Source organism: Drosophila kikkawai, chromosome 3R, assembly GCF_030179895.1.
Source record: "Drosophila kikkawai strain 14028-0561.14 chromosome 3R, DkikHiC1v2, whole genome shotgun sequence".
Taxonomy (NCBI): Eukaryota; Metazoa; Arthropoda; class Insecta; order Diptera; family Drosophilidae; genus Drosophila; species Drosophila kikkawai.
Window position 1 is genome coordinate 21,148,859 of NC_091731.1, and position 23,240 is coordinate 21,172,098.

General features: G+C 40.6%; 7 protein-coding genes across 8 annotated transcripts; 1 reads left to right on the plus strand and 6 right to left on the minus strand.

Moving 5' to 3' along the window:
* Positions 1–968: 968 nt before the first annotated feature.
* Positions 969–2,200, minus strand: LOC108086023 (uncharacterized). Of its 2 annotated transcripts, XM_017182835.3 has the most exons (3): positions 2,050–2,200; positions 1,545–1,988; positions 1,358–1,495 (listed from the first exon to the last, which is right to left on the minus strand). In XM_017182835.3, exons 1-3 carry the CDS (start codon positions 2,086–2,088, stop codon positions 1,454–1,456), a joined length of 525 nt encoding a protein of 174 aa, XP_017038324.1. In that variant the 5' UTR covers positions 2,089–2,200; the 3' UTR covers positions 1,358–1,453. The 2 variants fall into 2 exon arrangements, with proteins under 2 accessions (XP_017038323.1, XP_017038324.1); XM_017182834.3 differs by having other exon boundaries at positions 969–1,988.
* A 4,749-nt stretch (positions 2,201–6,949) lies between these two features.
* On the minus strand, positions 6,950–9,841 carry ppk24 (pickpocket 24). Its single transcript, XM_017182826.1, has 9 exons — positions 9,597–9,841; positions 9,297–9,500; positions 8,918–9,232; positions 8,721–8,844; positions 8,512–8,646; positions 8,173–8,377; positions 7,911–8,082; positions 7,279–7,460; positions 6,950–7,206 (listed from the first exon to the last, which is right to left on the minus strand). Exons 1-9 carry the CDS (start codon positions 9,839–9,841, stop codon positions 6,950–6,952), a joined length of 1,839 nt encoding a protein of 612 aa, XP_017038315.1.
* Positions 9,842–12,100: 2,259 nt separating this feature from the next.
* On the minus strand, positions 12,101–13,533 carry CAH5 (Carbonic anhydrase 5). Its single transcript, XM_017182833.2, has 5 exons — positions 13,381–13,533; positions 13,174–13,325; positions 13,023–13,113; positions 12,558–12,971; positions 12,101–12,503 (listed from the first exon to the last, which is right to left on the minus strand). Exons 1-5 carry the CDS (start codon positions 13,439–13,441, stop codon positions 12,298–12,300), a joined length of 924 nt encoding a protein of 307 aa, XP_017038322.1. The 5' UTR covers positions 13,442–13,533; the 3' UTR covers positions 12,101–12,297.
* A 1,507-nt stretch (positions 13,534–15,040) lies between these two features.
* On the minus strand, positions 15,041–17,695 carry CAH6 (Carbonic anhydrase 6). Its single transcript, XM_017182837.3, has 5 exons — positions 17,441–17,695; positions 16,977–17,086; positions 16,218–16,308; positions 15,900–16,162; positions 15,041–15,429 (listed from the first exon to the last, which is right to left on the minus strand). Exons 1-5 carry the CDS (start codon positions 17,505–17,507, stop codon positions 15,061–15,063), a joined length of 900 nt encoding a protein of 299 aa, XP_017038326.1. The 5' UTR covers positions 17,508–17,695; the 3' UTR covers positions 15,041–15,060.
* Positions 17,696–19,251: 1,556 nt separating this feature from the next.
* Positions 19,252–20,819, minus strand: spn-F (Protein spindle-F). Its single transcript, XM_017182860.3, has 2 exons — positions 19,971–20,819; positions 19,252–19,911 (listed from the first exon to the last, which is right to left on the minus strand). The coding sequence occupies exons 1-2, from the start codon at positions 20,686–20,688 to the stop codon at positions 19,544–19,546; spliced, it is 1,086 nt and encodes a 361-aa protein (XP_017038349.1). The 5' UTR covers positions 20,689–20,819; the 3' UTR covers positions 19,252–19,543.
* Positions 20,820–20,939: 120 nt separating this feature from the next.
* LOC108086019 (methionyl-tRNA formyltransferase, mitochondrial) lies at positions 20,940–22,518 on the plus strand. The gene is made up of 4 exons (XM_017182829.3): positions 20,940–21,206; positions 21,265–21,589; positions 21,647–21,809; positions 21,864–22,518. The coding sequence occupies exons 1-4, from the start codon at positions 21,031–21,033 to the stop codon at positions 22,226–22,228; spliced, it is 1,029 nt and encodes a 342-aa protein (XP_017038318.1). The 5' UTR covers positions 20,940–21,030; the 3' UTR covers positions 22,229–22,518.
* On the minus strand, positions 22,225–23,052 carry mRpL32 (mitochondrial ribosomal protein L32). Its single transcript, XM_017182831.2, has 3 exons — positions 22,903–23,052; positions 22,590–22,841; positions 22,225–22,532 (listed from the first exon to the last, which is right to left on the minus strand). The coding sequence occupies exons 1-3, from the start codon at positions 22,985–22,987 to the stop codon at positions 22,270–22,272; spliced, it is 600 nt and encodes a 199-aa protein (XP_017038320.1). The 5' UTR covers positions 22,988–23,052; the 3' UTR covers positions 22,225–22,269.
* Between the last annotated feature and the right edge of the window lie 188 nt (positions 23,053–23,240).

The following is a 23,240-nucleotide window of genomic DNA, read 5'->3' on the forward strand; positions in this document are numbered from 1 at the left end:
ATCAAGTTATGCTGGGACAAAGGGAAACGGGTTTCATTTTTATATAATAAATAAAATAAAGACACTTTTAGTTCCCAAATCACAAAAAAATAAAATGATAAACTATGTCTGCAGCTGGTAGACAATTTTAATTACAACAAAATGGAACAAAAAGCAACTATTAACATATTTCCTGTTTGTATTTTCCTTTAGGGCCCCGCCTTAAAGTTTAATTCGAGTTCATTTCCCTCCAAAAAACACTCCTGTCCTGTCCCAAAAATAAAAACTCCCTCTCACCTTATCTCAGCCCTGTTGGCAGGCAACGAACGACAACAAAAAATTATGATTTATGTATTTAATTTAATGTTCTTGCTGTTGTTGCACTCCCTCTAAGAGGACGGACGTCTGGCTGTATGTGTTTATTTGTCAGGCGACAACGGGATAATAACAGAAAACAAGACCGAGGGGAAGAGAAGCGGCGGGTGCGAATCCTACGGAAAACGATTTCCTTTGTTGGTTTTAACGGCATTTCGCTGTTTTAAAGGCATTAAATTATCTTGATATTGTTGCTCTTTTTTTTTTACGCTTCTTTCACCTCAACATAAAAATGAAAAATGTGCGGCAAGTTAGCCGTGCTTTTGGTGAATCATTCTCCTCCACAAGTCTCAGACGTCCCGGCGCGTCCCTTAGGTGTTTTCTTCCGCCAGTAATTATAAATATTTTTGCTGGCTGTTTTTTTTTTTAGAGTGCATTAATAAGTAAATAGACAAGGGAAGCCTTGAATTATGCAAAGTGGGAACTTAGCTCGAGCAAATGTAAATATAGAGAGCAAAATATTCAGCACACCAATCTCTTATTTAGTATTTTGCCAGAAGATACCACAACTACTAAATAATTGATATTAACAGAATAAATAAAAAGAAATAAAAATAAAAATAGTCACTAAAACACCATTTAACATCTTCCCAAATGTTAAAACACACAAAAACTTCAGCTTAACATACATTTTATTTTATAAATTGTAGTTTTCTGTGTTAACTATGTGATATCTCTACATATACATATGTAAGCTCTATAACAGACACTTGGGGGAACATTAAACAACAAGCGATTTCCAAGTCCAATAGCAAGGCTCTAGTGCACTTTTCTTATTTACGAATACGGTTATTAACCGAATACGGTTTAAAGCCCGGAAAAGAAAATTCTCCGCTATTATGTGTCCGTTCTTTATCGCCGACAAAGGGATTTATAAGATGGAAATAGTAACCCTGTTGGTGTAATGGGTACTTGGGAACTAGGTAATCCATTCTCATGTTCCGCCTTATGGCACAGTTAATATACTTGTTCCAATCTGTCATTTTTGCCGTGTGACACTGCTGTGAATCTCCCACATCCCAGATCTCCTTCCGAAGATCCATCCACACCGTCCGAACGTTAAACCTTCTGCTGTACACACGCGGCCTTAAATATTGCATCACGGCCGGATTGTTAAAGATCGTGGACCTACGAGCGCAGACTGTGGGTAGGTCGGTAAAATAAGTTGCGGTGGTAATAATTTGGGGTACTTTTTCTTCTCGATATGTCGAAAATGTCATCATGGGGGCCCGAAACTCAACGCTGGGACTGCCGCGGTGATACTCCTTGAAGCGTGTATCTTCCACTGGATCTCCCAAGGTGTCGCCCCAAGTGTCAAACACTAACTTTCCGAACCTATCAGTCTTTAAATCCGGTACTGAAACAGTCATCTCGGTCATCTTAGTGGAACTATCGGCAGTTTCATCTGTATCCGACTTTTGCTTGCCAAAGAGTTTAGCTTTGCCCTTTGATCGTTGATTAACAAAATCATCGCCTTGACCCTTTCTCCAAATGGGATGTATCTTTTTAATTCTACCATCAGAGAGTTTCGGAAACAACACCATCCCGGCCGCTGGTCCATGGACAGCATCGTTTTGGGTAGGTTGTGTATTGTGGTACTTGATCGGAATGGATTGAACCAATAAATGACAGGTCTGCATATTGGATAATTGTAAATAAATTGTATTATAAAACAAATGTTTATTCTAAACTCACGCTTAAAAAGAGTCCAATTGAAATTACTTTTATATACATTTTCCCCGTTTAATTTTAACTGTCTGTCGGTGTATGTTAGCCGCGATGAAATTTAAACATAAACCCTTTCAGGAAAATGACATATAGTCCCAGGCATGCTAAGAGATCTGGCCTTAAATGTAAAAGAAAGTGTTAATAATTTAACAAAAGGCCAATCTGCAATTGTTTTCCACATTTAACTAATATTTAATGTAAAAAGTAATTAGTAAATTGAATAAAATAATTTACCAATAAGCCAACTTTTGATCTAGAGTTATTGAACAAATGTTTCTGGCTTCCCAAATTCAAATTGAATAAATTTCCTTCATTGAAAATGTTTTCTTAATTAAGCAGACAGGTTTTTGGGTGAAGCGAATTCATTGCAAAGAATTATACAATGCAGGCATAATTGAATCCCGCGTACCTACAGATAAAGTGCTGTATTATTCGGGATAATACGAGTGAACCACTCCGAATTCACTCCGTGTGCATAACTTACCATGGCCGCGGCCCTCCATTCAGGGCCCGCAGACATTGTAATGAAGAAGCTTAAAATAATTAACCGGCCAGACTCCGCCGTTCAACGATAAAAGAATCGCAAAAGCGTTTAAATAACACAACAAATATGCCTTCATATGGATTTAAATAAATAGTCTGGCTGGCAGGGCAGTGCAGTGAGTGAGTGCAAAGTGCGTTAACATTAAAGCCAAACCGTGAACCAATATTTTGCCAATGTCCCCCATTCAGGTCTCTGGTGCCCAGCCCCAAAACGTTATTTATTTCCCGATCATTTATTTCATATTAATTAAATATGCGGTTTTAATATATACATTTAAATCATACACAGTCGCGTATTTATATATACATATGTACATCATTTGGACGGGGGGGCGAGGAAAATCTGTTTTTAAGCTGCAGTCCAAACCAATGGAAAGAAAACATTGAGGGATTTCCCCTTTATGCTTTTTGTATCTTTTTTCCAGTGACCGCAGTGGGAACGGAAAATGCAACGAAACGAAATGAAAAGCTTTGACAAGCATCTGCTGTGGGCGGTTGTCGAGGGGGGGTTGGTGTTTTTGACAAATTGACTTTGCCAGCAATAATAATAATAACAACAGCAACGGCAACGGCAGCCAGAACGATTTTCAAGTACTATATTTATATTGATTTCAAACGAAACTTGAAATGCAAATGACAGATTTATTTTCATGCGATCGTTCTGACGCTGTCAATCAAATTGTCGAAGGTGTTGATTGATGTCTAGTCGCGTGGTTTGGAGTAAAAGTACGTCCGGGGGGTGATTCGGTCGGCGTTAAGAGCATTTCAAATATTTTTGACAGCCCTCCGAATTTACAATTTCAGCTTCTTTTTAGGGCCAGACTAAGAAACAGTGGTGTAAAAAGTGTTTGAACTCGTGAATGTAAATGTATTCAGTGATTATGGATGATAAAAAATCGATATATTGATATTATATCGATTATTAGCTCGAAAGCCGGTAAAAAAGATTATAGTTTTCTTTCTATATCTCTGTATTTGCATATTTAAATTTTCTGTTTGATAATTCCAACCTTCAAAATAGAAAAAAATCAACAGTTTTCTATAAAATCGAAAATATTAAATGCAAAAATTGTTCGATATTTAAAAATTCAATATATTTTCATTCGATAACAGATTCCCTGAAATTTTTATTTATATTTATCACATATAAGAAGTGGCATTCCAGGCATACTGTGTCCAGCTGTTGGAAAATGCTTGAGCGAGCTTTTCCCATTGACGTAAGCTGATGCCATGGGTACTGAGTCTCAGCTACTGAGTCAGCCATTCAAGCGATCATTGGACCTGCCCAAAAACTCAATGGGGCATGTGCAGCTTAGTGATTACACGGAACGCAGCAGCCATTAAAGGTGCTCAAAGAACAAAATATACATATATTTATGAAAATCGCCACAAAAATTGCTATTAAATTTTTAGCCTATATTTCTTTGTTCACTGGCTCTAGACACACAAAAAACTTTGTTCGCAGGTGCTAAAAATTCGCAGGCGCGGCGGTCCCTGCCTTTGTTTGGGTTTTGTCGAGTGCTGTAATTTGTTTGCATGTTTATTCATGGAAGCGTCGCAGGAGCTGCAGACACCGTGTAGACGGGAAAATAAATACTGGCTAACACACACACACACACACACTGGCACACACGCACTTGTACAATGCGAAACGCTTGCAAAAGCCGAGTTAGAGCGGCCCGCTGACACTCGCGTCCTAAATAATTCAACGCACAGCCAAGCACAGCTACGGTGAGATAAATAGGACATTATGTGGCTTAAAAAAGGAGTAAAATTTTAGACTGTATCGGAAATTAATTATTCGTGATTGGGGACCCCAAGGCAAGCTAACAGAAACATATTTAAGTATTGTCCTTTATGATTTTTACTTAGTTACTTAAGTTACTTTCCAACAATTTCTTTATTAATCTTGTTACAGGAAACCATAAGGTATGTATATTTCCTATTCACTTGTTTGTTACTAATTTTCTGACCCCCATCGTGCAACAGCATCAGCGAAATTGAAAGCTTAAACGGCAAGAGGAGAGAGCTTGACATCTCTGGCAGTGCTTAAAAACGGGCAACGGAAGAGGAGGCTAGGATCAAAACGAGGATACGGTGGAGCGGCGAGAAGTGCTTTAAATGGGTTGCAGGATTTTGGGCACCATTTACATGTTGGAAGGCAGGAAGGAAGGAAGCAAGCAAAGAAGGGACCTCCGCTCATTGGCTTTCGTCGAGGGGTTATCCTCTTAGCTTAACCCCATAAGGCCACAAAGGATGTTTAGCTTTATTTATGTGTCGAAAAAATGGTAAAAGTGGAAGTAGACTGAAGAGGGCTGGGGGAATTTGGGGCTCATGGATTATGCACTAAGGATATATAAGGATTTTATAGAAAACCTTTTGCTATCTGTAGAAGCAGCTTAATTCTACATTAACTGCATTTATTTTGATGAAAAGAAAATGTGTTTATCAAGTACATATAGTACAGATTTATAAGTATGTATTCGTGACTTTCAAATACAGGTCCCTGTAATACCTCTTCTAATTTTCTAAACGTATCCTCAATACTTCTAATAGACTTAAAACTCTATCCATAAATTTCCATATCCGCAGTCCAGTCTCTTAATCGTTCACCTACCCTACCACACCTCTATCTACCTCTGGCCTCATTCAATTTCAACTTTTTGCACTTTTGATGCAGTTACTTGGCATAAAACTTACAAAAAGCACTGAAGCACCAGAACTCCGCTCTCCACACGGAATTCAATTAAAAACTTCAACTCCCCTGTGGCGGAAAGAAAGGTGAAAAAAATATAAGGGGGCGACGGGGATTGAAAACAAAAAATAAAAATCAAAGTAGTACGAGTATTTTTGATTTTCGTTCGCATATTTTGTGTTATTGGTTGAAATTCTATACAAGCTGATAGCGATGCAAAGTCTCACCGAGGGGGAGGATTAGGGCCGCCCACCGGGAACAGAAGCTCGGTTTCCCTGGCCAACTCACACAAACGAAATAATCCAATGTACATATTGTATTGTGCGATAATATGGAACGAAGTCGGATCTGCCAAAGCGAAGCTCAGTAGTCGTCCTCCACCGCTGTGGAAACTTCCTTCCCCCTTTGTTTAACAATGCTTTCCACTCGGCTCTTTTCTCTCTCGATGGAGTGCGTTCATTTAAATTTTTTGCAATTTTTAGGCAGTTTTATGCTTGGCAAAGCCAACAACTGGCGTACAGAATTCAATGGGAAATCATTTCAATTTTCCTAGAAATTTGCATATATTCTCGACCAAGTCTGTGTTTGTTTGTTTGTTTGTTTGTGTAGGTGGAGGTGTATGAATCTGTATATTGATGGTTTTGTGGAAAAGAATTGGCAGAAGTTAAAACCCATCAAAGATTTCATTGAGGTAAAGCCTTAACAAAAACTCAAATTACACAGGGAAACACTTAAAACATGTACAAATTAATTATTAAAAGAAATTATTTCATTTTGGAAAATATAAACTGTGTTTTTTGGGTAAGTCTTAATGTAAAATACCTTTTTCTTTCATTTTCTTCAAATAGAACAGTTTTTTAAATATTTATTTACAACAAAATGTAATTTTATTATTCTTTCCCAAGCTGTAAATATAGAGGACAGTCCTGGGAATATTTTAATAAATATATAAATATATAAATATGGTATATATATTTTTTTTTGTCAATAAAATTACAACTAATAATGAAGCCTCAGTGTATTTGGTTGTTCAGGCAAATAAAAATTTGCTTATTCGCCCGGTTCGCCGACTTCTTGAGCTGGCAATAAATTACTCGACAGATAAAAGTAATTCGAGAAGAGTAATTGAAATTGTAATTGTCGCAAAACGATGGCGAAGACTCCGTCAAGATGGTGTTCTCCCCTCGAATTTAGACTTGATTTTTCCGCATTGATTTCGGGTTCGGGCAGCTGGCCGTCGCACTTTGTTTGCCTGCGGGTGTTCCCTTTATTTTTTTAGTAATATTTTTTTTTGCCAACTCTGCATACGACAAATAAAAGATAATGCTGATTGCAAGTGTTCCGGGGAACTGTGGTCCGCAGGCTGCTGGACTGACCCCCGGATGGGCAACTGGCCAGCCGGAATGTGGCAACGGTTGGCGCTAATGTCACCGTCTGGGCCTTTTTGGCAACTCCAGCTGCCCGGCTACTTGGACTTGGCCATTCCCCCCGTCGCCAATTGGCAGTCGTACGTGAGTTCTGTTTATTTTTATGTGACAATGCAAAGTAAGTGCACTTGAGTTGGACTCCACTGCTGGGGATGTGCATAAAAATCAGTGAGCTTTAAAATTAACGATGCATCGCGCTCAATTACGGCAGTATAAACAACCTCATCGGCCGGCCCGCTTCCATTTCCGGTTCCGCTGGCTCTGCACGGTCCCTGGTATCCCTCCGGATGTGTTCCTGGGTGTGGTCCTTCTTCTGGTGCCTCGCCTGAATGTGGGCGAGCTCGGCCCTTAGCTCCGCCCGGCATGCCTGCCATAATTGTTTGGCTAGGAAAAACAACAGCTCGCAGATGCCAATCAGCGAGAAACCGGCTATAATGCCGCAGATGTTGCCAATTGTACCTGGCACGGGGCATAATGGTGGGTGAGATATGCAAAATTGTGGCGGGGGTTCCGTCCCCAAATACTACTCACTGAAGGTCTCGTACCAGGCGCTCTTAATAATCTGCCGAAAGTATTGAATGTGCGTTTCGGCAAAATAAATACGAACCACGGCCAGCTCGGCAGAAGAGGAGGAGGAGGATGAGTCCCAGCCGGATCCGGAACTGGAGCCGGGGCCGTAACTGTTATTGGCACGCGGTCCGGGACGGCTTTGCCTGCAAAATGAAAATCTTTTACGATGTCATGGGAGAGAAGATCCAGTGTTGCCGGTATCCAAAGCCAAATTGTTATCGAAATACGAAATAAAATCTTTATACTTTAGAAAACGTAATGTTATATAAAAAAAATAATAAATATTAAAATACTTAACAAAAATCAGAAGCAAAAGAAATATAAAAACTTAATTGTATAAAAGAAAGTTTCATAAATATTCCTTTTCAATTTCAAAGCCCCTTAAGTTCCTTAAACTCTTTTCCTTAAAAAAAAAAATCCAGCATAAACAATCAATAAAAAGGCTGAATTGGCAACACAGGAGGAACCCATCCCTCAGTCCGGGACCGACTCCGTATGGAAATTGAAAAGAAAGCCGTTCATGGAAGGCAAATTGAAGCAGCGAACGAATCGCCATTTCCACCGCAATGAATCTGCCGTTCCGGTGGACTTACGGCACACTCCTGGCCGGAATGGTGGGCGGTAGGCCCAGGGTCATGGCACCCCGCACGCTGTAACGGGTCTCCGTGCAGCTGGCCAGGCACAGCGGACAGTAGAGGGCATCCTGCAGCTCATGCTCCAGCCCCGTCACATTTTCGCGACTGGTGATGACATTCAACCACTTGACTGGACAGGAGCAGAGACAGAGGAATGAAAAGGAGAAGAGGGAGATATTTATTCCCATGAATATGCGATTAACTCCACTTCAGGACCCACACTGGTAACGCCGAAGACAAGCCAGGTGCTGCAGCGTGCAGTAGATGCGCTTCTCGTTCCCATCGATGTACCTGTGCGGCAGACTGAAGGGCACGCACTCGCAGAGGCTGACCACGCTCTGGGCTCGGCAGGCGGAGATGCACTTGCTGAAGGTGTAGTGACGGGCGAAGATCCAAGGCATCTCGTTTTCGAACAGGCACTTGCGCTGATTTCCGAAAATTGTACAAAAAATGGAATAATATTTTTCATAATATAAGGATATTTAGGGCTATTAGGATTATTTTAAATGTATTAAGTATTTTGTAGTTGTTACACATTATAAAGTTATTAAAACCTCACCACAGATGTACTCATGCTACGAGCCTCAGGCAAAGTCTCGAATATTTTGGCCCGCACTGGCAAAAGAGTGTTAACGCCCGCCGCGGCGATACGTTCAGCAACTCCGCCAGAAAAGGGATCCGGATAACTGTGCGGCTCATAAATGGAGATCTGAAATATCCTTACTTAAGTGTTAAATAAATTCTTTGAATATTATTTTCAGGGCTCACCAGAAATCCATTGTGCCCACTGATCTTGTAGAAACTGTCCTTGGGCTGAGTCCTTAAAGTCAGAACCAAGCCCATGTCAGGACCAAAGTAGCGCTGACGAAAGTCCCTTTTATTGATGTACCTGTAAGGGGATTACATGAAAAAATAGTAAATAATCCAAATTTAATCTTAAATTATTTTCATAAGAAACCTCCCTTCCATCATAGTTAAACGTGCAGCAGAAGCCATGGCTCGTCAACGTCTCCTCAAACTGATCCATGCAGTTGAAGAGTCCTCCTGCTATCCTGCAGCTCACAAACATTTCGCTGCAGTTCGGAGTCAAAGCATGCATCCTTTTCCTAGTATTAAAAAACAGATCCTCGGCATCCGTATCAAACCTATCCAGGAAGCTCTGAAAACGAAGGGCATTGTCTATGTCCTGCAGGTCCGTCGAATCGTAGTACCTGTACATAAAAGTCTTCAGTTGGTCGTAGAAGAAGCTGGAATTGCGCATCTTGGGATCCTTGCTGCTTCTATTAAAACCAAAAGAAATATTTAAAGGACTTGCAGGGATCTCACACACAGGATTGAACCCACAAATCATGGGCATAACGCCAGGCCGCACGCCGCGAGATGCGGTTTAAACTGCACACGGAAACCGCAGGAAACTCCACCTTCCAAATGGGATACATCGGGTGGTACATGGTGGTTACCAGGGCGTCCTGCTCATTGGTGTAGGTGCCCCAGAGGAATGCAATTAGGGCGCTGAGGGCGGTTAGATGGAAAACGAACCAGAAGAAGCTGCGGGTGATACGGATACATCCTCCGATTTGGTAATGGCTAATGCTAATTGAAAAGAACCCCGACTCCGGATGGGATTGGGGGTGGGTCACCTACCGCTCCTGAATTCGCCGACCCTGCTCCACCAATTTTCCGTAACAATGGAACGACAGGTTCTCCAGCAAATCCTTTAAAGCGGCGGCAAATGACAGTTTTCGCGCATCCTCCGCGGAAGTGGCGGTGGGCACAGTCGCAGGTTGAATGACTATTTTTCCGGGGTTGGGTATCCACCAGGCGGCTCGACCCACCGCCAGTCGAACGGGCAGCCTCTCCGGCTCTCGCTTCGGATCTCTGAACTCCATGGAAGCTCCTGTTCCGTCTCGATTGCAACTCGTCCAACACTGGCATTGTTTCAGCGAACGCTGGCTGATTTTAATGAAAATTTCGCAGTCATGTCGTGCGTGTTGTTGTAATTAGGCCTGGTGCTCCAACTTATTGCCAACAAATTAACTGCGACATGGCACGTGGTGTTTTCTAGGAAGGGGAAGCCGATGAGGAGAAGTAGCAGTGGGTAGAACCAGGAGCCATAGGCATTGGTCCTGCTCCCGATTCGTCTTGGCAATTTCCCTTAATTGTCAACAATTTAAAATGAAATTAGTTAAATGCGCGTTAAATGTCAGCCAGCGGAAACATCATCATCATCAGCGGCGACAGCAGCAGGAACAACTTGTGTCCTTGTCCTTGTTCTTGTCCTTAACCCCCGAAAAAGAAACATGTTTCTCACTCCAACGGATTATGAGCTGCGTAGGACACGTTTTGGTGGTGGCCATAGAGATCAAGATTTTTGAACTCTGACTCTTAAAGCTGATTAAATATTTTGGTAATTAGTTTACAACAGGTTTTGCTTTTTTAAGCAATTCGTTTGCTTGGGGTTTTACTAAATATTTTATATTAGTTAATTAATAACATTGATCCAAAATTTTTAAGGCAATTTGTCAGAGTGAAATCATCATCTGTCTCTTAGTAGAAAGCTTCCCTTTGTCATTAACACTTCTCTATTTAAGTGATGATGGGGTTAAATCTTTCAGTGATATTTCTAAAATAAAACTACAGATTTCAAGAAGAGGATATTCAGCTAGATGACAGACAAGAAATTGAATTTTCAACCCAAACTTCTATGATATAGAAGTTTAATGATACCAAGGTTCCATTTTCAATTTTAAAGCCTGCTATGAAATGTGATTGTTGAAACATATTGGCACGAACGGAAATGACACATTTTCGACGGTATAAAGTTGATACCTTGGATTGGCGACAAATGGCTCTCCAGGTGAATGGGGAACACCTCATGGTGAACGCCAGCAGCAGCAGCCAAATTAATCTGCAAATAAGCAAGTAAGAGAAGGAGAAGAGGCCAGAGTCGGCCAAGATAAACGCACAAAGCGCCGGGAAAAATCTGGGAAAGGTATGGAGGGTATTCTCTTTCTTTTCCACCTACGAACGGAAACGGAAATGAAAAATGTGAAAAATGCAATGCGCAGCGAGACGCGAAAAGCGACCAACACTGGGTATGGGACGGGGGACAGGTGGCAGAGGGTAAGGAGAAGGGGCAGAAAAAATTGCAAATGCAAATTGTCTACGGAGTTACTGTGCGTGCATATGCGTGGCACACGGCGTATGAGTAACATCGATGCTGACTTGTCCTTTATCTCGCATCCACCTTACCTTGCTTCGTTTTGGTCCTCCGCCTTTGCCTCCTCCTCCGGCGTTAATTCCGGTGCCAATAGTTTGCCATATCTCTTTGCGAGTATATATGGCGCAGTAAATCTGTCATATTCAGACAAAGCCTCAAGCCAAGTGTATCCTTGCCTCATTTCTCTGAGCCGGAAGCCTCGCTTGACATGGGGAAGGGGAATTCCCTTCTTCCTCGAAAGGGACACCAGCTAAATTGATTCCCAATATTTATTTTTGACTTCCTCTGTTTGAATTTTGCAGGCAATTAATATTTCTTATTAATGGTTCAAATATAAACAATCGAAAATGTAAGTTAGCGAGCCGCTCTTCTTTTTAATTAAATATTTTTTTTTTTATTTTTTTTTAAATTAAATAGCTTAAATAGCTATACAAGAATTTTTAGCTCAAATAAAATTAAAGACTGAATATCTTTAGAGACCGCCAAACCAATTTGAAAGTCAAAATAAACAAGTTTTAAGGACCTTCTAAAGAAACCAGATTTGGCAATTCCAAACGAGCTTTGAAAGCTTTTAAGTTTCTAGGTTGAAAACTCAGGACTTCCAAGGACCTTTTAAACAATTGCTTTTATAAGCTTGCTAAACAAATAAATATTAATGGCTCTTCTGAGAACGAAAAGCTTAGCATAAGTTTAGGCAAGAGCAGACACTCTGTTGTAAGCTCATTGCTATAAAACAGAGGCTTTTAAAATATTTGTTTCTCTTGTTAAGGAAACATTTTGAGCTAATGCGATTATATAATATTTTGATGACCTTGGATAACAATTTTACAATTACAATTCATAATCAGCAAAACATACTTGAATCACTCTAACCGGAACTCACTTAAATGGGAGTTTAAAAACTTGTTCTCAAATAAACCGATCCTCAGACTGATTAAATATATATTTTAATTAAATGTTGACATTACGTAATAACAGTAATTATCAATAATTAGCTCGTTTTTATTGTAAAGATGTTTTGCGTTGAAATAATATCATAAACTTCCTTGAGTTAGAATAAGGAAAAAATATTTCCAATTTCCAACTTCATTTAGATTCAAAAAGTGATAGAAAATAGATATTTCTTTAAATGCTATCTTGTATAACACGATAATATACATCTCTAATTCCCGGATTGGTGTCCTGCAAGCTGCGATAGTTATTTATCAATGGCTTTCTCCGCGAGTCCCTCAGGTTCCAGAGCTTTGCGATCTGACGATGTGGAAATTCAAGAATATCGTCGAAGACAGTCCAAGTCACAGCCTCCGCACAGTCCGGCGTGGTTAGAGATCCTTCACAGAAGATCGTCAGTTGTAATAATTATTATAAAGCCTTTCCTAACTCACCATTGTACGTGTAGAACTGCCCTGTCACTATATTGCCCAAAAGCTGTCCCACATTCAGTTGGCCCGTAATCGTGGCATTCGACTGATACTCCACAATCCGCGGCAGCTGATTGAAGATCTTATTGAGACCATAATGCTGGGTAGTCAGGCGATTAACCGACTTGAACATCACACCCAAAACGGCCAGACCATCCCAATGCTGGGTGGCCTCGGCCATAGTCTCGTAGCGTGTGTTCTTGTGGACGATGTGCATCTCCACATCGTAGCGCTCAAAGTTAATGGCATGCTCCGATCCCTTGCTATCCCGCGATCCCCAGTGGAAGTGGACACTCTGGACCTCAAAGTCCCCGGGCAGCAAAGCCCCATTTATATAGGGACGATGGCCATCGCGAGTAACGGGTAAGACCATGTTTGCTAGGGAAATTATAGATGATGATGGGAAAACTAGAAAAGATTATCTTGTACCTGTGTGTCCATTATTCGTTATCACCAAAGGAGTGCGCAGCGATTGATTATAGTAGTTGAAACGCAGACGGCTTATAGAACTGACCTTGGACTGTTCAAAATATATTATTAACAATCCCTTAAGCTCTAAAAACTTCTTGTAAAAACTTACATCCTGAAAAATCAGATCTATGGGAGACTGCTTCTCACCAGTGGCGCAGGTGCCCTGCCAGTCATCGCCTTGATTATCGTAGTTATACTCACCAGCAGCGCTCTCACCTGCCTGATCTTCCCTTATTTCAGCGAGGTATTCCTCTGGTATCTCTGCAAAAATATTCCAAAAATTACACAACTCCTAACTTAATCCTAAACCACTTACCTATGAAGGCAAGAGTGCACCCCAAGGCGGTCAGCAGAAACCAAAGACTGGGGGAGAACATTTCTAGCAAGCACTTCTGTGTTCCGTTCCCTTTGAAGATTGCAGCAAGACTGTGATTTTCTCGGAACAGAGGAGGATCATTTATACCCTGGCAGACCCTGGCAAGTGCAATAATTTTCACCAAGTGGGTGTGCATAAGAGTCAGATAAGAGCAATCGGTTCTAATCACTTTTCAGCCTAGCCCTGTGTGCCTATGGGCACAATTTACATGAAAATTGCAAATCGCTTTACACTTTTACGGTTGCCAAACCACTTTGGTAATTGACTGTGGCCAAAACGAGAGTCCGTAATTACTAAAGGCGGTTACAATTGTAGAATTTCTTAGACGCTTAAGACAGAAGTAAGTCCCTGATTGCTCTGATTCAAGATTCAAGGGAGTAATTAAGGAGGATCATCGGCGGTTAAATTATTGGAATGGATGGTGATTCGCACTGAAAGTGAATCAGTGGTCACTTTATCATTTCCTGGGCAACTGGCTATGGTTGAATATTGCAAAACTGACGGTTTTAATATCAGCTTTATAGTTAAGCCTATTTAAAGGCTTTAAATAAAATAAAGATTTCATTTTTTAACATTAGTCTTTCAAGTTTTAAAGTTCATAAAATCTCTATAAAAGTTATAGCTTTATTGCCTATAAATGCTGTCTGGAAATCCGTCTCGATTAAAGGTAAACTTATAAAATACTTATCTTATAGTTTAACCAAGACATTTCCACTTCTGAACTTGGGTAACAAATGAGGTATTTATTTTGTTGTCATCATAAGAATGTTTTATTATCCTTTATAAGCACACTTAACCCATTAAGAAGATTATTTCCAAGATAGGTCCCCTAATTCGATTCGTTTACTTTGCCAAGATATTGGTATTATTCCTAAATATTATTCGGAGAATTTGTATTATTTTATAAAGATAATTATAATTTCATTTTTAATGTAAAGGAAACACTTGTTGTGAAAACCCAAGTACTGATTATACATAAAACGGTAGTGCCACTGCTCTTGACCCAAAACTTAATTCAGTCCAGTGCCGAAAAAAATGTATTGTTAAAAATAATAAAGAGAATTGTTTTAAATTGTTCCATAATATTATTCAGTGCATTTTTTATAATTTCCCAAATATCAAGTAATATTCCATTTTTTATTATAAGTGATCAATTATTAAATATATCGAGTCTCTTAAGCTCTCTTGAATTCTTTTTATTCAGTTTCTAACCCTTATTGACATAACGGTTAAGAACAACATTCGTTTTTCTTTCAAAACTATAGGAATTGTGATTTCTGAACACCTCAGACTCATTTTTATTTCATTCATCAAGAAAAGTCTCCCTCTTACGATATTCTAATAAAAAATTAAACAGCTGTTGCAACAAACAGAGCAGGTGCAACCGACTTATTCTCTGCTCTTGACCCGGCTGTTGCACAATTCCCTTACTTTTAGCATATATTAAATGGAAGTAACTTAAGATGCAATAGAAAATCAAATAAAATAGTTACTACTGCAATTTCTGCAAACATATTTCTAAATATTAAATAAACACATTTTATTTAACAAAAACAGATAACCTAACTAAAATAAATACATAATTTACAGGTAACAGCTTATAACATAATAATAATTTCATCACTTTCCCAGGTAAGCCCCGCTCAGATCCTTGCCGGTTCTATAAAACACCGGTCGACCATTTCGCGGCTGGGTAAACCTGTAATTGTTGATCAGTCTGTGGCCCTCAGAGTCCCGCAAACGCCAGAACCTCGAAACCGATGAGTAGGATATCGGCAGGATATGAGAGAACACGGTCCAGGTGACTGCCTCCTGGCACTCCGGCGTGGTCAGTGATCCCCGATAGGTGAAGAAGTCACGGGGATTCAAGTTGCCCAGCATTTGACCCAAGCTCAAGCTGCCAGAGATCTCTGACTTGTCTTTGTAATTGATGATTTTTGGCAACTCGGCGAGGACTTTGTTTAGACCAGGAAAGAGGCGATTTGGATTCTGTAGAGAAGTGTAAAATATTACATAATTTTTTTTTAGATAATAATAATTAATATTCAAGTTATTTATACTATCCAGAGTAATGAATTTAAACTGGGAATTGAACAAGAATATGTATGCGGTAGCTCTTGGTAAATCCCATTACTAATTTTATCATAAAGTTAAGCCAAGGTTTACTCTTATCACCTACTCTATTGATTCACATATTATATATAAAATTTCATTCATAAATATGCACACAGCAAAACAAACACAATAAACACACTTTCAGTTTAATGACACGTACTTTTTTTGCCTTGAAATATTAAGTTACATTTTTATTTCTGGCGTTTGCAATTCTTATATCACGTGAAGTTAGATTAGAAATGTGTTACAAGGAAAAATGCTGTGAGTATAATTTTAAGAATATTTCTCTAGTGCTTTCAAAATAACTCTTTAACCGTTAAACCTTTAAGAAACACCCCCCTTACCTTGACAATTTTAAACATTACTCCTATAACAGCCAGACCATCTTTGTGCTTGGCGGCTTCATTGACATCCGAGTATCTGGCATTCCGGTGGACAATGTGCAGCTCCACATCGAATCGCTGCTTGTTGATCGAGTGCTCAGATCCCCGCTGGTTCGGGGATCCCCAATGGAAGTGGAAGCCATCGGCCACATAGCGACCCTTCAGCAGACCACCAGTTATATACGGCCTCTTGCCGTTAGTCGTGGCTGGTATATCCATGTGAGCTATAATTAACGGTATTATATTATCGATATTATATAAAAGTCAGACCTGACCTACCCGAATGTCCATTATTCTCCAGGGTGAGCGGTCCCCGTAGCTTTACATCATAGTTTCCGAAGAAGATGCGGGGCAATGGCACGATGAGCGACTAACAGAAAGCAAAAGTTATTGAAATAAATTGGCCAGCTCTTTCATTTTACAATAATAATTTCTTTAACAATCATTACCCCTTGTAATGTGAAAAGTGGCGTAAAATAGGCATTCATTTCGAGGGAGCAATTTGTACTACAACTCGTTTTCGCTTATCAAATTAGCTGTCAAAGACTTTCAACGTCGAAGTTGGGTATCACAATGCTATAATCAAATTACATATTCCACTTTTTGAACTTACTCAACATCATAATTATTTAAAGAGCATTACACCGGGAGCCTTTTGCATTTCCGTATAGTAAATATTAAAATTGTCCCTCAAATGTTTATCTTTCTTAGTTTACAATGGAAAAATTCTTGGGGAAAGAATTTGTTGTGATTAAAATGTGTGGGCTGATTAAACTACATATTTTTAGTAATTCCTAACCGATTTTGATCAACAAAATACAAGACGGGGTCTTAATAAATGCGCATACAAATTAGCCCTGAATATTTTGCTCGCATAATTAATACACATTAAGGTGATACATAATTTTAATTTAATTTTTTTCTTTTTTATTTACAAAAAAAGTAAAGAGTCTAGACATAACTATAGAAATTCTTCTGTATATCTTATACTCCTTTAATTATGGATCTCTACAAACCCATTTAAAATTTAGAACTCACTTTTTGAACCGCTAGCTGAAGCGGCGACTGTCGCACTCCTGAGGCACAGGTGCCGCCCCAATTCTCGCCGTGCAGCTCGTAATTCCAATGTGTCACCTTGGTCTCGGCATCTGCAAGTTCGAAATTGTAGCGAAAAACAATGCCTCAAATAGTTTTCACTTTCTTTCAGCCCAGCTAAGCTGGTCGTCCGGTAATCCTATTAGCCAAGACCGTGAATAAATTCACTTCTGTTTCGATCATCGACGGACGACGACTCTCTCATTTATGTCGGGAGCCAAACAAGGTATGGCAGAATGATTAATTATGGAGACCGGTGAATATGGGAGAAAGAGTTTAGACCCGCTGGGTGTTAACTATTAATATTAATAATTTTGGGATTTATTAGTTCCCTGCTCGAACACACACACACACGCACTTCCTGGTAGGCAGTTCCCAGTGGGAGTGCGTTCTGGGCTTGCAATTACCATTTGATGTATGCTGATAGGCGAGAGGCAGCAGTAGTAAAAGCTTGTGAAAAACACTCGACTGCATTGTTGCAGATCTGCGATCCGATGTGATTGTTCTGATTATGGGTTTATATATATTTAATTAATTCTAGCGGGCGCGTGTGTCTTTGTCTTTTGTCTCGAGTCGTTTGAAAATTTTACATAATTTATCCGAACCGATTCGATGCGATGCGAATGCGAGGGAGATGTGCTCTAACGGTGGCAGAGTTACTAATGCTGCTGCTGCTGCTGCTGCTGCGAACGTCGAACAACTGAAACGGCCCACAAATGGCCCGATAACTTTTATAGCGGGGTTATAGTGGAGCGTCGACTCACCGTCTGGGGAGCTGCTATTGGAAGTGGATGTGGAATTGGAATTGGAATGGAACTGTATCCGATCGAATCGGATCTAAATTCGAGGCATAAGTGGGGCGTGATTAGCGCCAAACAGTAGCACCACCAGCCGCAGCCACTAGCAGCAAGTGTGGCGCTCTAATTGCAGCTGTTTGTTTTCGAAATGATAAATGATGGATCTATTTGTTGGTGTGTCTGCGCAATGTGTCGAGGAAAACCATATAAATATAAATGCTGTGGAAATGCGGAAAAGATCTGACAAAGTTTGCTGAACTCTTACACATTCTTTGGGTTTTTTAATTGGTGAATGGAACTAAGGCTTTTCAAAATACAATTGGTTTGGTACTTAAATAAAATAGGTTCTGGCTTACTTTTACAAGCTGGTTAATACTAATTTTGGATAAGCTAATTATAATTACATTTATTTTAAGTTTCATTTTCTGTTAACTAAAACGTTTAACATTAGCTGAATCCTAAATAAAATTACGTTGAAGTTGTAAATTAAATAAGTAATTTTAAATTCAATAAGAGAAATATTTTAATATATAAATTTTAGACAATAGCATTTAGCATTACATAAGATGAAATTTCAACATTCACTAACAAGGCTTTATATATTTATTATAAAGGTTTTTGAAAAACCAACAAAGATCTTTATTTGTTTGAAAGTATTATTATTTCAAAAAAACTAATTTGCATACCTTAAATAATAATTAGGGATGGCAAAAATATTTCACCAAAAACCGATTAAAAATCTAAATTTAATTTTTAATAAATAAATCAATATTATATTTAATAAATAATAAAATATAATTATAAAAAGTTACTTTAAGAAAATAAGTAACTGTTAAAACATTTTTTGATATTATTTTTAATATTATCGACTACAATACTTTTCGAAACATTAAATTTCGAAATTTTCAGAATATTATTGATTTAATATTAAGTGAGGTATGATATATCATATTCAAATTTTCTTCTTGTTATGCATCCCCAACAATAATTAATTTTTTTAACAAGCTCAATGCCCGCTGTGCCATCATACGAAATTCGTACTACGAATGCATTCAAAGAAAGTAGTTTTGCATTTGAATTGTTATCAATGGCAATCTAATGGCCAAATTTTTGGCAAATAATTTGAATTCAAATTGAATCATCCATATTTGGCAGAAGCTGCCGGACAGGTTTCGACTACGTCACTTCCATAACCGCTGGGAAATACTCTGACCAGTTACAGCACACTATATTTTCACCGCAAACTTCTTTGTCGAACGTTCCATAAGTGGGTGACTCACAGATAAGAGGATCCAATTAGACCGACAATGGCCACAAGCGGTGCTAACATCATTTGTCGCTATTATGCTGGGCCGGCCAAGGCGGTTTCACTTTTCCATCATCTCTCGCTCGCTCGTGGACCCAAAGAAAGTGGCTTAACATTTTTCAAGGCTTTACATTTTAACTGTATTTCGTATTCTGTCACTAATAGCTAAGTATTCATGCACACTCGCGGTTTATGTATATTAAAATTAGAATAATGTAAACGATTTTTGATATATGTATATGTAGATGTACGCTTATATGCCTAGTCAATAGAAACGTAACAAGCACGCTGATCTGGGCAGTCAAACTGCAGCCAGTGGCTGTCGCAAACTTCGCGGACAGCTTTGGTTTTAGTACAGAGAGTGGAGAGTGTCAGAGCTCGGTGGCGAAATAGATGCGCCGGCTGGGTCAGAAGTCGCCCACTGTGTGCGACACGAACTCGAACTGCCGCTCCACGCTGCTCTCCACTTCTCCTTCGAGGGCGTCGTCGATAAAGTGCATCTCCACGTGCTCGCGGAAGGCATTGAAGGTCACCTGGCTGTTGTACACCTTGCCGCACATGGGGCAGGTCTTCTCCATGGCATCGGCTGCATCTGCCTTTATCTTCTCCTGGATGATGTTGATGCGCTGGCTGGGCGGCGTGCCGTTATGTCCATTGTACTCGATTGGATACTGCTTGAGTTCACTGCTGAGGCTCTCATCCGTCTCGAGACTCTTGTCGGCCATCTCCGGCTTCTTAGCCGACTTCTGGGCGCAATCTGGGCAGGGGTGCAGCGCTGTTCAAAGATGCGGGAGTGGTTACATGGGGCTACTATTAATACTAACGATCCCTTACCAATACGGCTCTCCAGCAAAGTTAGCGCCGAGCTCAGCTCCTGCTGCTGCTTCATTGCCTCGCGCCGCATCTCTTGCAGCCCGTCCATGCAGCGTTTGGCATCCACATTGGCATCTGGTTCTGTGGTCGGCTCCTCCACTTGCAGGTTGTAGGGATAGGCCAGCTCGCTATCGCCTGTCCCAAAGTCATCCAGAGCTATCTCCTCCAGGCTCAGGTCCCTTAGGCCATCGGATAGCATCTTGTGGCGCAGGTGCGGATTCGGCGAGTGCTGGGTGAAGGTCTTGGAGCGCACTAGGTTCTGGCTCAGGTTGGCACGCGAGTCGGGGGAGCTGGGCACCTGCTGGGCCAACTGCTGCTGCTGGTCCTTGGAGATCTGTGAGAGGCGCGACCAGAGGCGTCGGTTCTCGTTCGAGATCATGCCGATGTGCTCCTCCAGCTGTTCTTTCTGTCGCTGCAGTTCGGAAACCTGTGCGCGCAGCGAGAGGACTTCGCCGGTGCCAGCCACTCCATTGCCGGCAGGAGGAGGCATGGCGGAGGCCTCCCGCAGGCGCTGGTTTTCCTCCTCCATGCCGGCCACGCGGCGCTGCAACTGAATGCATCGCTCCTTTATCGTCTGCAGAGCCACTTGCAGTGCGTAGTTCATCTTGTCGCTGGATGCATTGGAGCTGGTGGATACGGAACTGGCCGGGGCCGTGGTCTTGGCAGCGGTTGCCTCCATTGCGAGTCACCTGCGGGAGCAGGATCTTTGCATCCGATTTCTAGGCCAGCTGAAGTCGAAAGCTAATGTTTTTTTCGTAGATTTCGTTTGATTTCCTTTTTGTTGCGTTCTCATTCGTGTGACCGTGCTTGCAACTCCAAAAAATACTACAATTCGTGACGATAGTTTTAAGCAGCAGTATTTTCATCGTACTAAATAATGTTTTCCTCTTATCATCTCCCAAATTGCAGTATTTCTCTCACGTTATTACCGCTTATCGTTACGTAGTTGCGCAATGTGACCAGTTTGCTTTAAAGAACAGCTGGTTTTGTTTACGCGGCTTATTATCCAACACATTTTCCAATGTTTTACGGCAAGACTTTAGTAAATAATTTCTACAAATATAAGAGAAAAGTATGGCAGAATGTGTGCCCTATCATTAAGCGCTGCAATGCCACCTGCCACCCACCCAAAATTCTCTTCTTTGGCACCGACAACTTTTCCCTGCCCAGCTTGCAGGCGCTGCATAAAAATTGCAGGCGAGTTTTTGATAAAAAATTAACTTTTAAAAAGATTTTAAAATATTATTTACCCTAGTGACCGCCTGGGTGTGGTGACCTCCTTCAAGAGTCCCGCCAACTGCGTGAGGAGCTATGCAGAGCGAGAGAAATTGCCGCTTCAGAAATGGCCCATAGATGCCTCTGTATGTTCCAATTACGACCTGGGAGTTGTGGTCTCCTTTGGTCACCTCATACCTGCTAACATTATTAATGGATTCTCCGCGGGAATGATCAATGTTCATGCCAGTCTCTTGCCTCGATGGAGAGGAGCTGCTCCCATTATCTATGCCATAATGAAGGGTGATGCCAGCACTGGGGTTTCTATTATGAAAATTGAACCACATCGGTTTGATATTGGTGCTGTAAGTTCATAGATTATTTAAGCTAAGAATCAGTTATATTCAATGGTTATATTTCAGGTGCTAGCTCAGCAGGAGGTTCCCATTAAACCTGACGTTTTCATGCCAGAGTTGCATTCTTCTTTAGCTTTATTAGGAGCTGATTTACTGGTGGATACTGTCAACAACTTGTCTCAAAGACTAAGAGAAGCTAGGCCCCAGGATAATACAGCTGCCAGTTATGGTAAAATATCCGACAAATTAAATATATTCCATTTTTAAGCCAACTTTCATTTAGCTCCCAAAATAACAACCAAAATCACAGAGATAAACTGGTCTAAGCTCTCTGCCTCTGATATATACCGCCTGCATAGAGCCCTATATGGTTACAAACCCCTTACCACAAGTTTTCTGGACAAGCAAGTACAGCTTCTGGAAATCCGGCTACCTGACAGCCCCTTGCCCATCCTACAACCCGGTCATTTTAGCTTCCAACGCAAGCGGAAATCTCTCTTGATAGGCTGCGACCAGGAGAGTCAGTTGGAAGTTGTACAATTACGCGTGGAAGGTAGAAAACCCATGAGTGCCCAGGACTTTAACAATGGATTCCTGAAGCAAGCCAAGTCCTTGCAATTCACAAATAGTAAAATAGTGGCATGTTGATAACAAAATGGTAGTTTTAATGCACAATTATAGCTATGGACCTAGGCCAAGTCGGAGGGTTTGACTTCCTTGGTTTCGGACAACTGCTGCGTGGATTTCTGTAGCAGATTCTTGGTGAACCACATGGGACGGGGCTTCTTCATTTCGACAATGCGCTTGCCCTTCAGCTCCTCGGCAGACTGTTCGGCTTTCTCTCCCTCGTACAGAACGATTACTTCCTTGTCGACGGGATCTAAGCCCAGATTCTCCTGGATTTTTTCTTGCATGAGCTCAGTTTCCTTCAGGACTTTCTGGTAGCAAAAGGCTGAGGGTTGGAGATTGATTATATTCGGACTTTAAAATGGATTTCACGAGAACCTACGACACAGGACTCCCAGCTCGTGGTCATGACCACACTGCAGGCACGAGCGGATGTTCCTCTTCTCCCGCAAAGGTTTCCATACATATTCCGGATAACCAAACTTCCGCTTGAGTCGCTTCTCCACGGATCTCCTGTGCTTGGGTACGGCCCAGAAGATGCCATCGCCAATAAGCTGCTTCAGGCTGAATTCCTGGGATGATTTCTGGCCAGAGAGGCCGCTGTGCTCGTGCTGGAAACCGGCCAAAGCCAGCGCTGTTTCGAAGATGTGTGAACTTAATTTGATGAATTTTAGGCAAATAATTCAATTACCAACCTGGGGGATGTCCTCCATGTGGCAGGAACAGGCGCTCCACGTTCCTAATAAAGTTTGTAATTGATAAAAACAAATTTCTCGACATTTTACGGCCAATTGTGCTGGATTTACGTAAACGTGATTAGGGATGGACAAGATTCAACGGCCAAGCTATCGATAACAGGAACATCATCACGTAAAAAAACGTAATACATATTTATGGAAATACAGTTTATGAATATATTTTTTTTTAATTAAGAGATATATTTTTAAAAAAAATTTTTTATTATATAAAATATTACTTAATAGCCTAAATTTAATTTGTAATATATATAAAATGCTAGTTTTATCAATGGAGA

Bases quoted from the DNA above. Each gene is read 5' to 3' on its own strand.
- LOC108086023 (XM_017182834.3), bottom strand. From the start codon at position 2,088: ATGTATATAAAAGTAATTTCAATTGGACTCTTTTTAAGC. The intron at 1,989-2,049 runs GTGAGTTTAGAA...TCCAATATGCAG, and splicing joins CAATTGGACTCTTTTTAAGC to ACCTGTCATTTATTGGTTCA.
- spn-F (XM_017182860.3), bottom strand. From the start codon at position 20,688: ATGGAGGCAACCGCTGCCAAGACCACGGCCCCGGCCAGTTCCGTATCC. The intron at 19,912-19,970 runs GTAAGGGATCGT...ATCTTTGAACAG, and splicing joins TTTGCTGGAGAGCCGTATTG to CGCTGCACCCCTGCCCAGAT.
- CAH5 (XM_017182833.2), bottom strand. From the start codon at position 13,441: ATGTTCTCCCCCAGTCTTTGGTTTCTGCTGACCGCCTTGGGGTGCACT. The intron at 13,326-13,380 runs GTAAGTGGTTTA...ATATTTTTGCAG, and splicing joins GTGCACTCTTGCCTTCATAG to AGATACCAGAGGAATACCTC. The intron at 13,114-13,173 runs GTAAGTTTTTAC...TATTTTGAACAG, and splicing joins TAGATCTGATTTTTCAGGAT to TCCAAGGTCAGTTCTATAAG.
- CAH6 (XM_017182837.3), bottom strand. From the start codon at position 17,507: ATGCAGTCGAGTGTTTTTCACAAGCTTTTACTACTGCTGCCTCTCGCC. The intron at 16,163-16,217 runs GTAGGTCAGGTC...CGTTAATTATAG, and splicing joins GGAGAATAATGGACATTCGG to CTCACATGGATATACCAGCC. The intron at 15,430-15,899 runs GTAAGGGGGGTG...ACTTCTCTACAG, and splicing joins TAATGTTTAAAATTGTCAAG to AATCCAAATCGCCTCTTTCC.
- ppk24 (XM_017182826.1), bottom strand. From the start codon at position 9,841: ATGGAGTTCAGAGATCCGAAGCGAGAGCCGGAGAGGCTGCCCGTTCGA. The intron at 8,845-8,917 runs AAGGGAGGTTTC...GTAATCCCCTTA, and splicing joins TGCACGTTTAACTATGATGG to CAGGTACATCAATAAAAGGG. The intron at 8,378-8,511 runs GTGAGGTTTTAA...TTCGGAAATCAG, and splicing joins GTAGCATGAGTACATCTGTG to CGCAAGTGCCTGTTCGAAAA.
- mRpL32 (XM_017182831.2), bottom strand. From the start codon at position 22,987: ATGTCGAGAAATTTGTTTTTATCAATTACAAACTTTATTAGGAACGTG. The intron at 22,842-22,902 runs GTTGGTAATTGA...TCTTCGAAACAG, and splicing joins ACATGGAGGACATCCCCCAG to CGCTGGCTTTGGCCGGTTTC. The intron at 22,533-22,589 runs GTAGGTTCTCGT...TCCAACCCTCAG, and splicing joins CGAGCTGGGAGTCCTGTGTC to CCTTTTGCTACCAGAAAGTC.
- LOC108086019 (XM_017182829.3), top strand. From the start codon at position 21,031: ATGTTTTACGGCAAGACTTTAGTAAATAATTTCTACAAATATAAGAGA. The intron at 21,207-21,264 runs GCGAGTTTTTGA...TATTTACCCTAG, and splicing joins GCGCTGCATAAAAATTGCAG to TGACCGCCTGGGTGTGGTGA. The intron at 21,810-21,863 runs GTAAAATATCCG...ACTTTCATTTAG, and splicing joins TAATACAGCTGCCAGTTATG to CTCCCAAAATAACAACCAAA.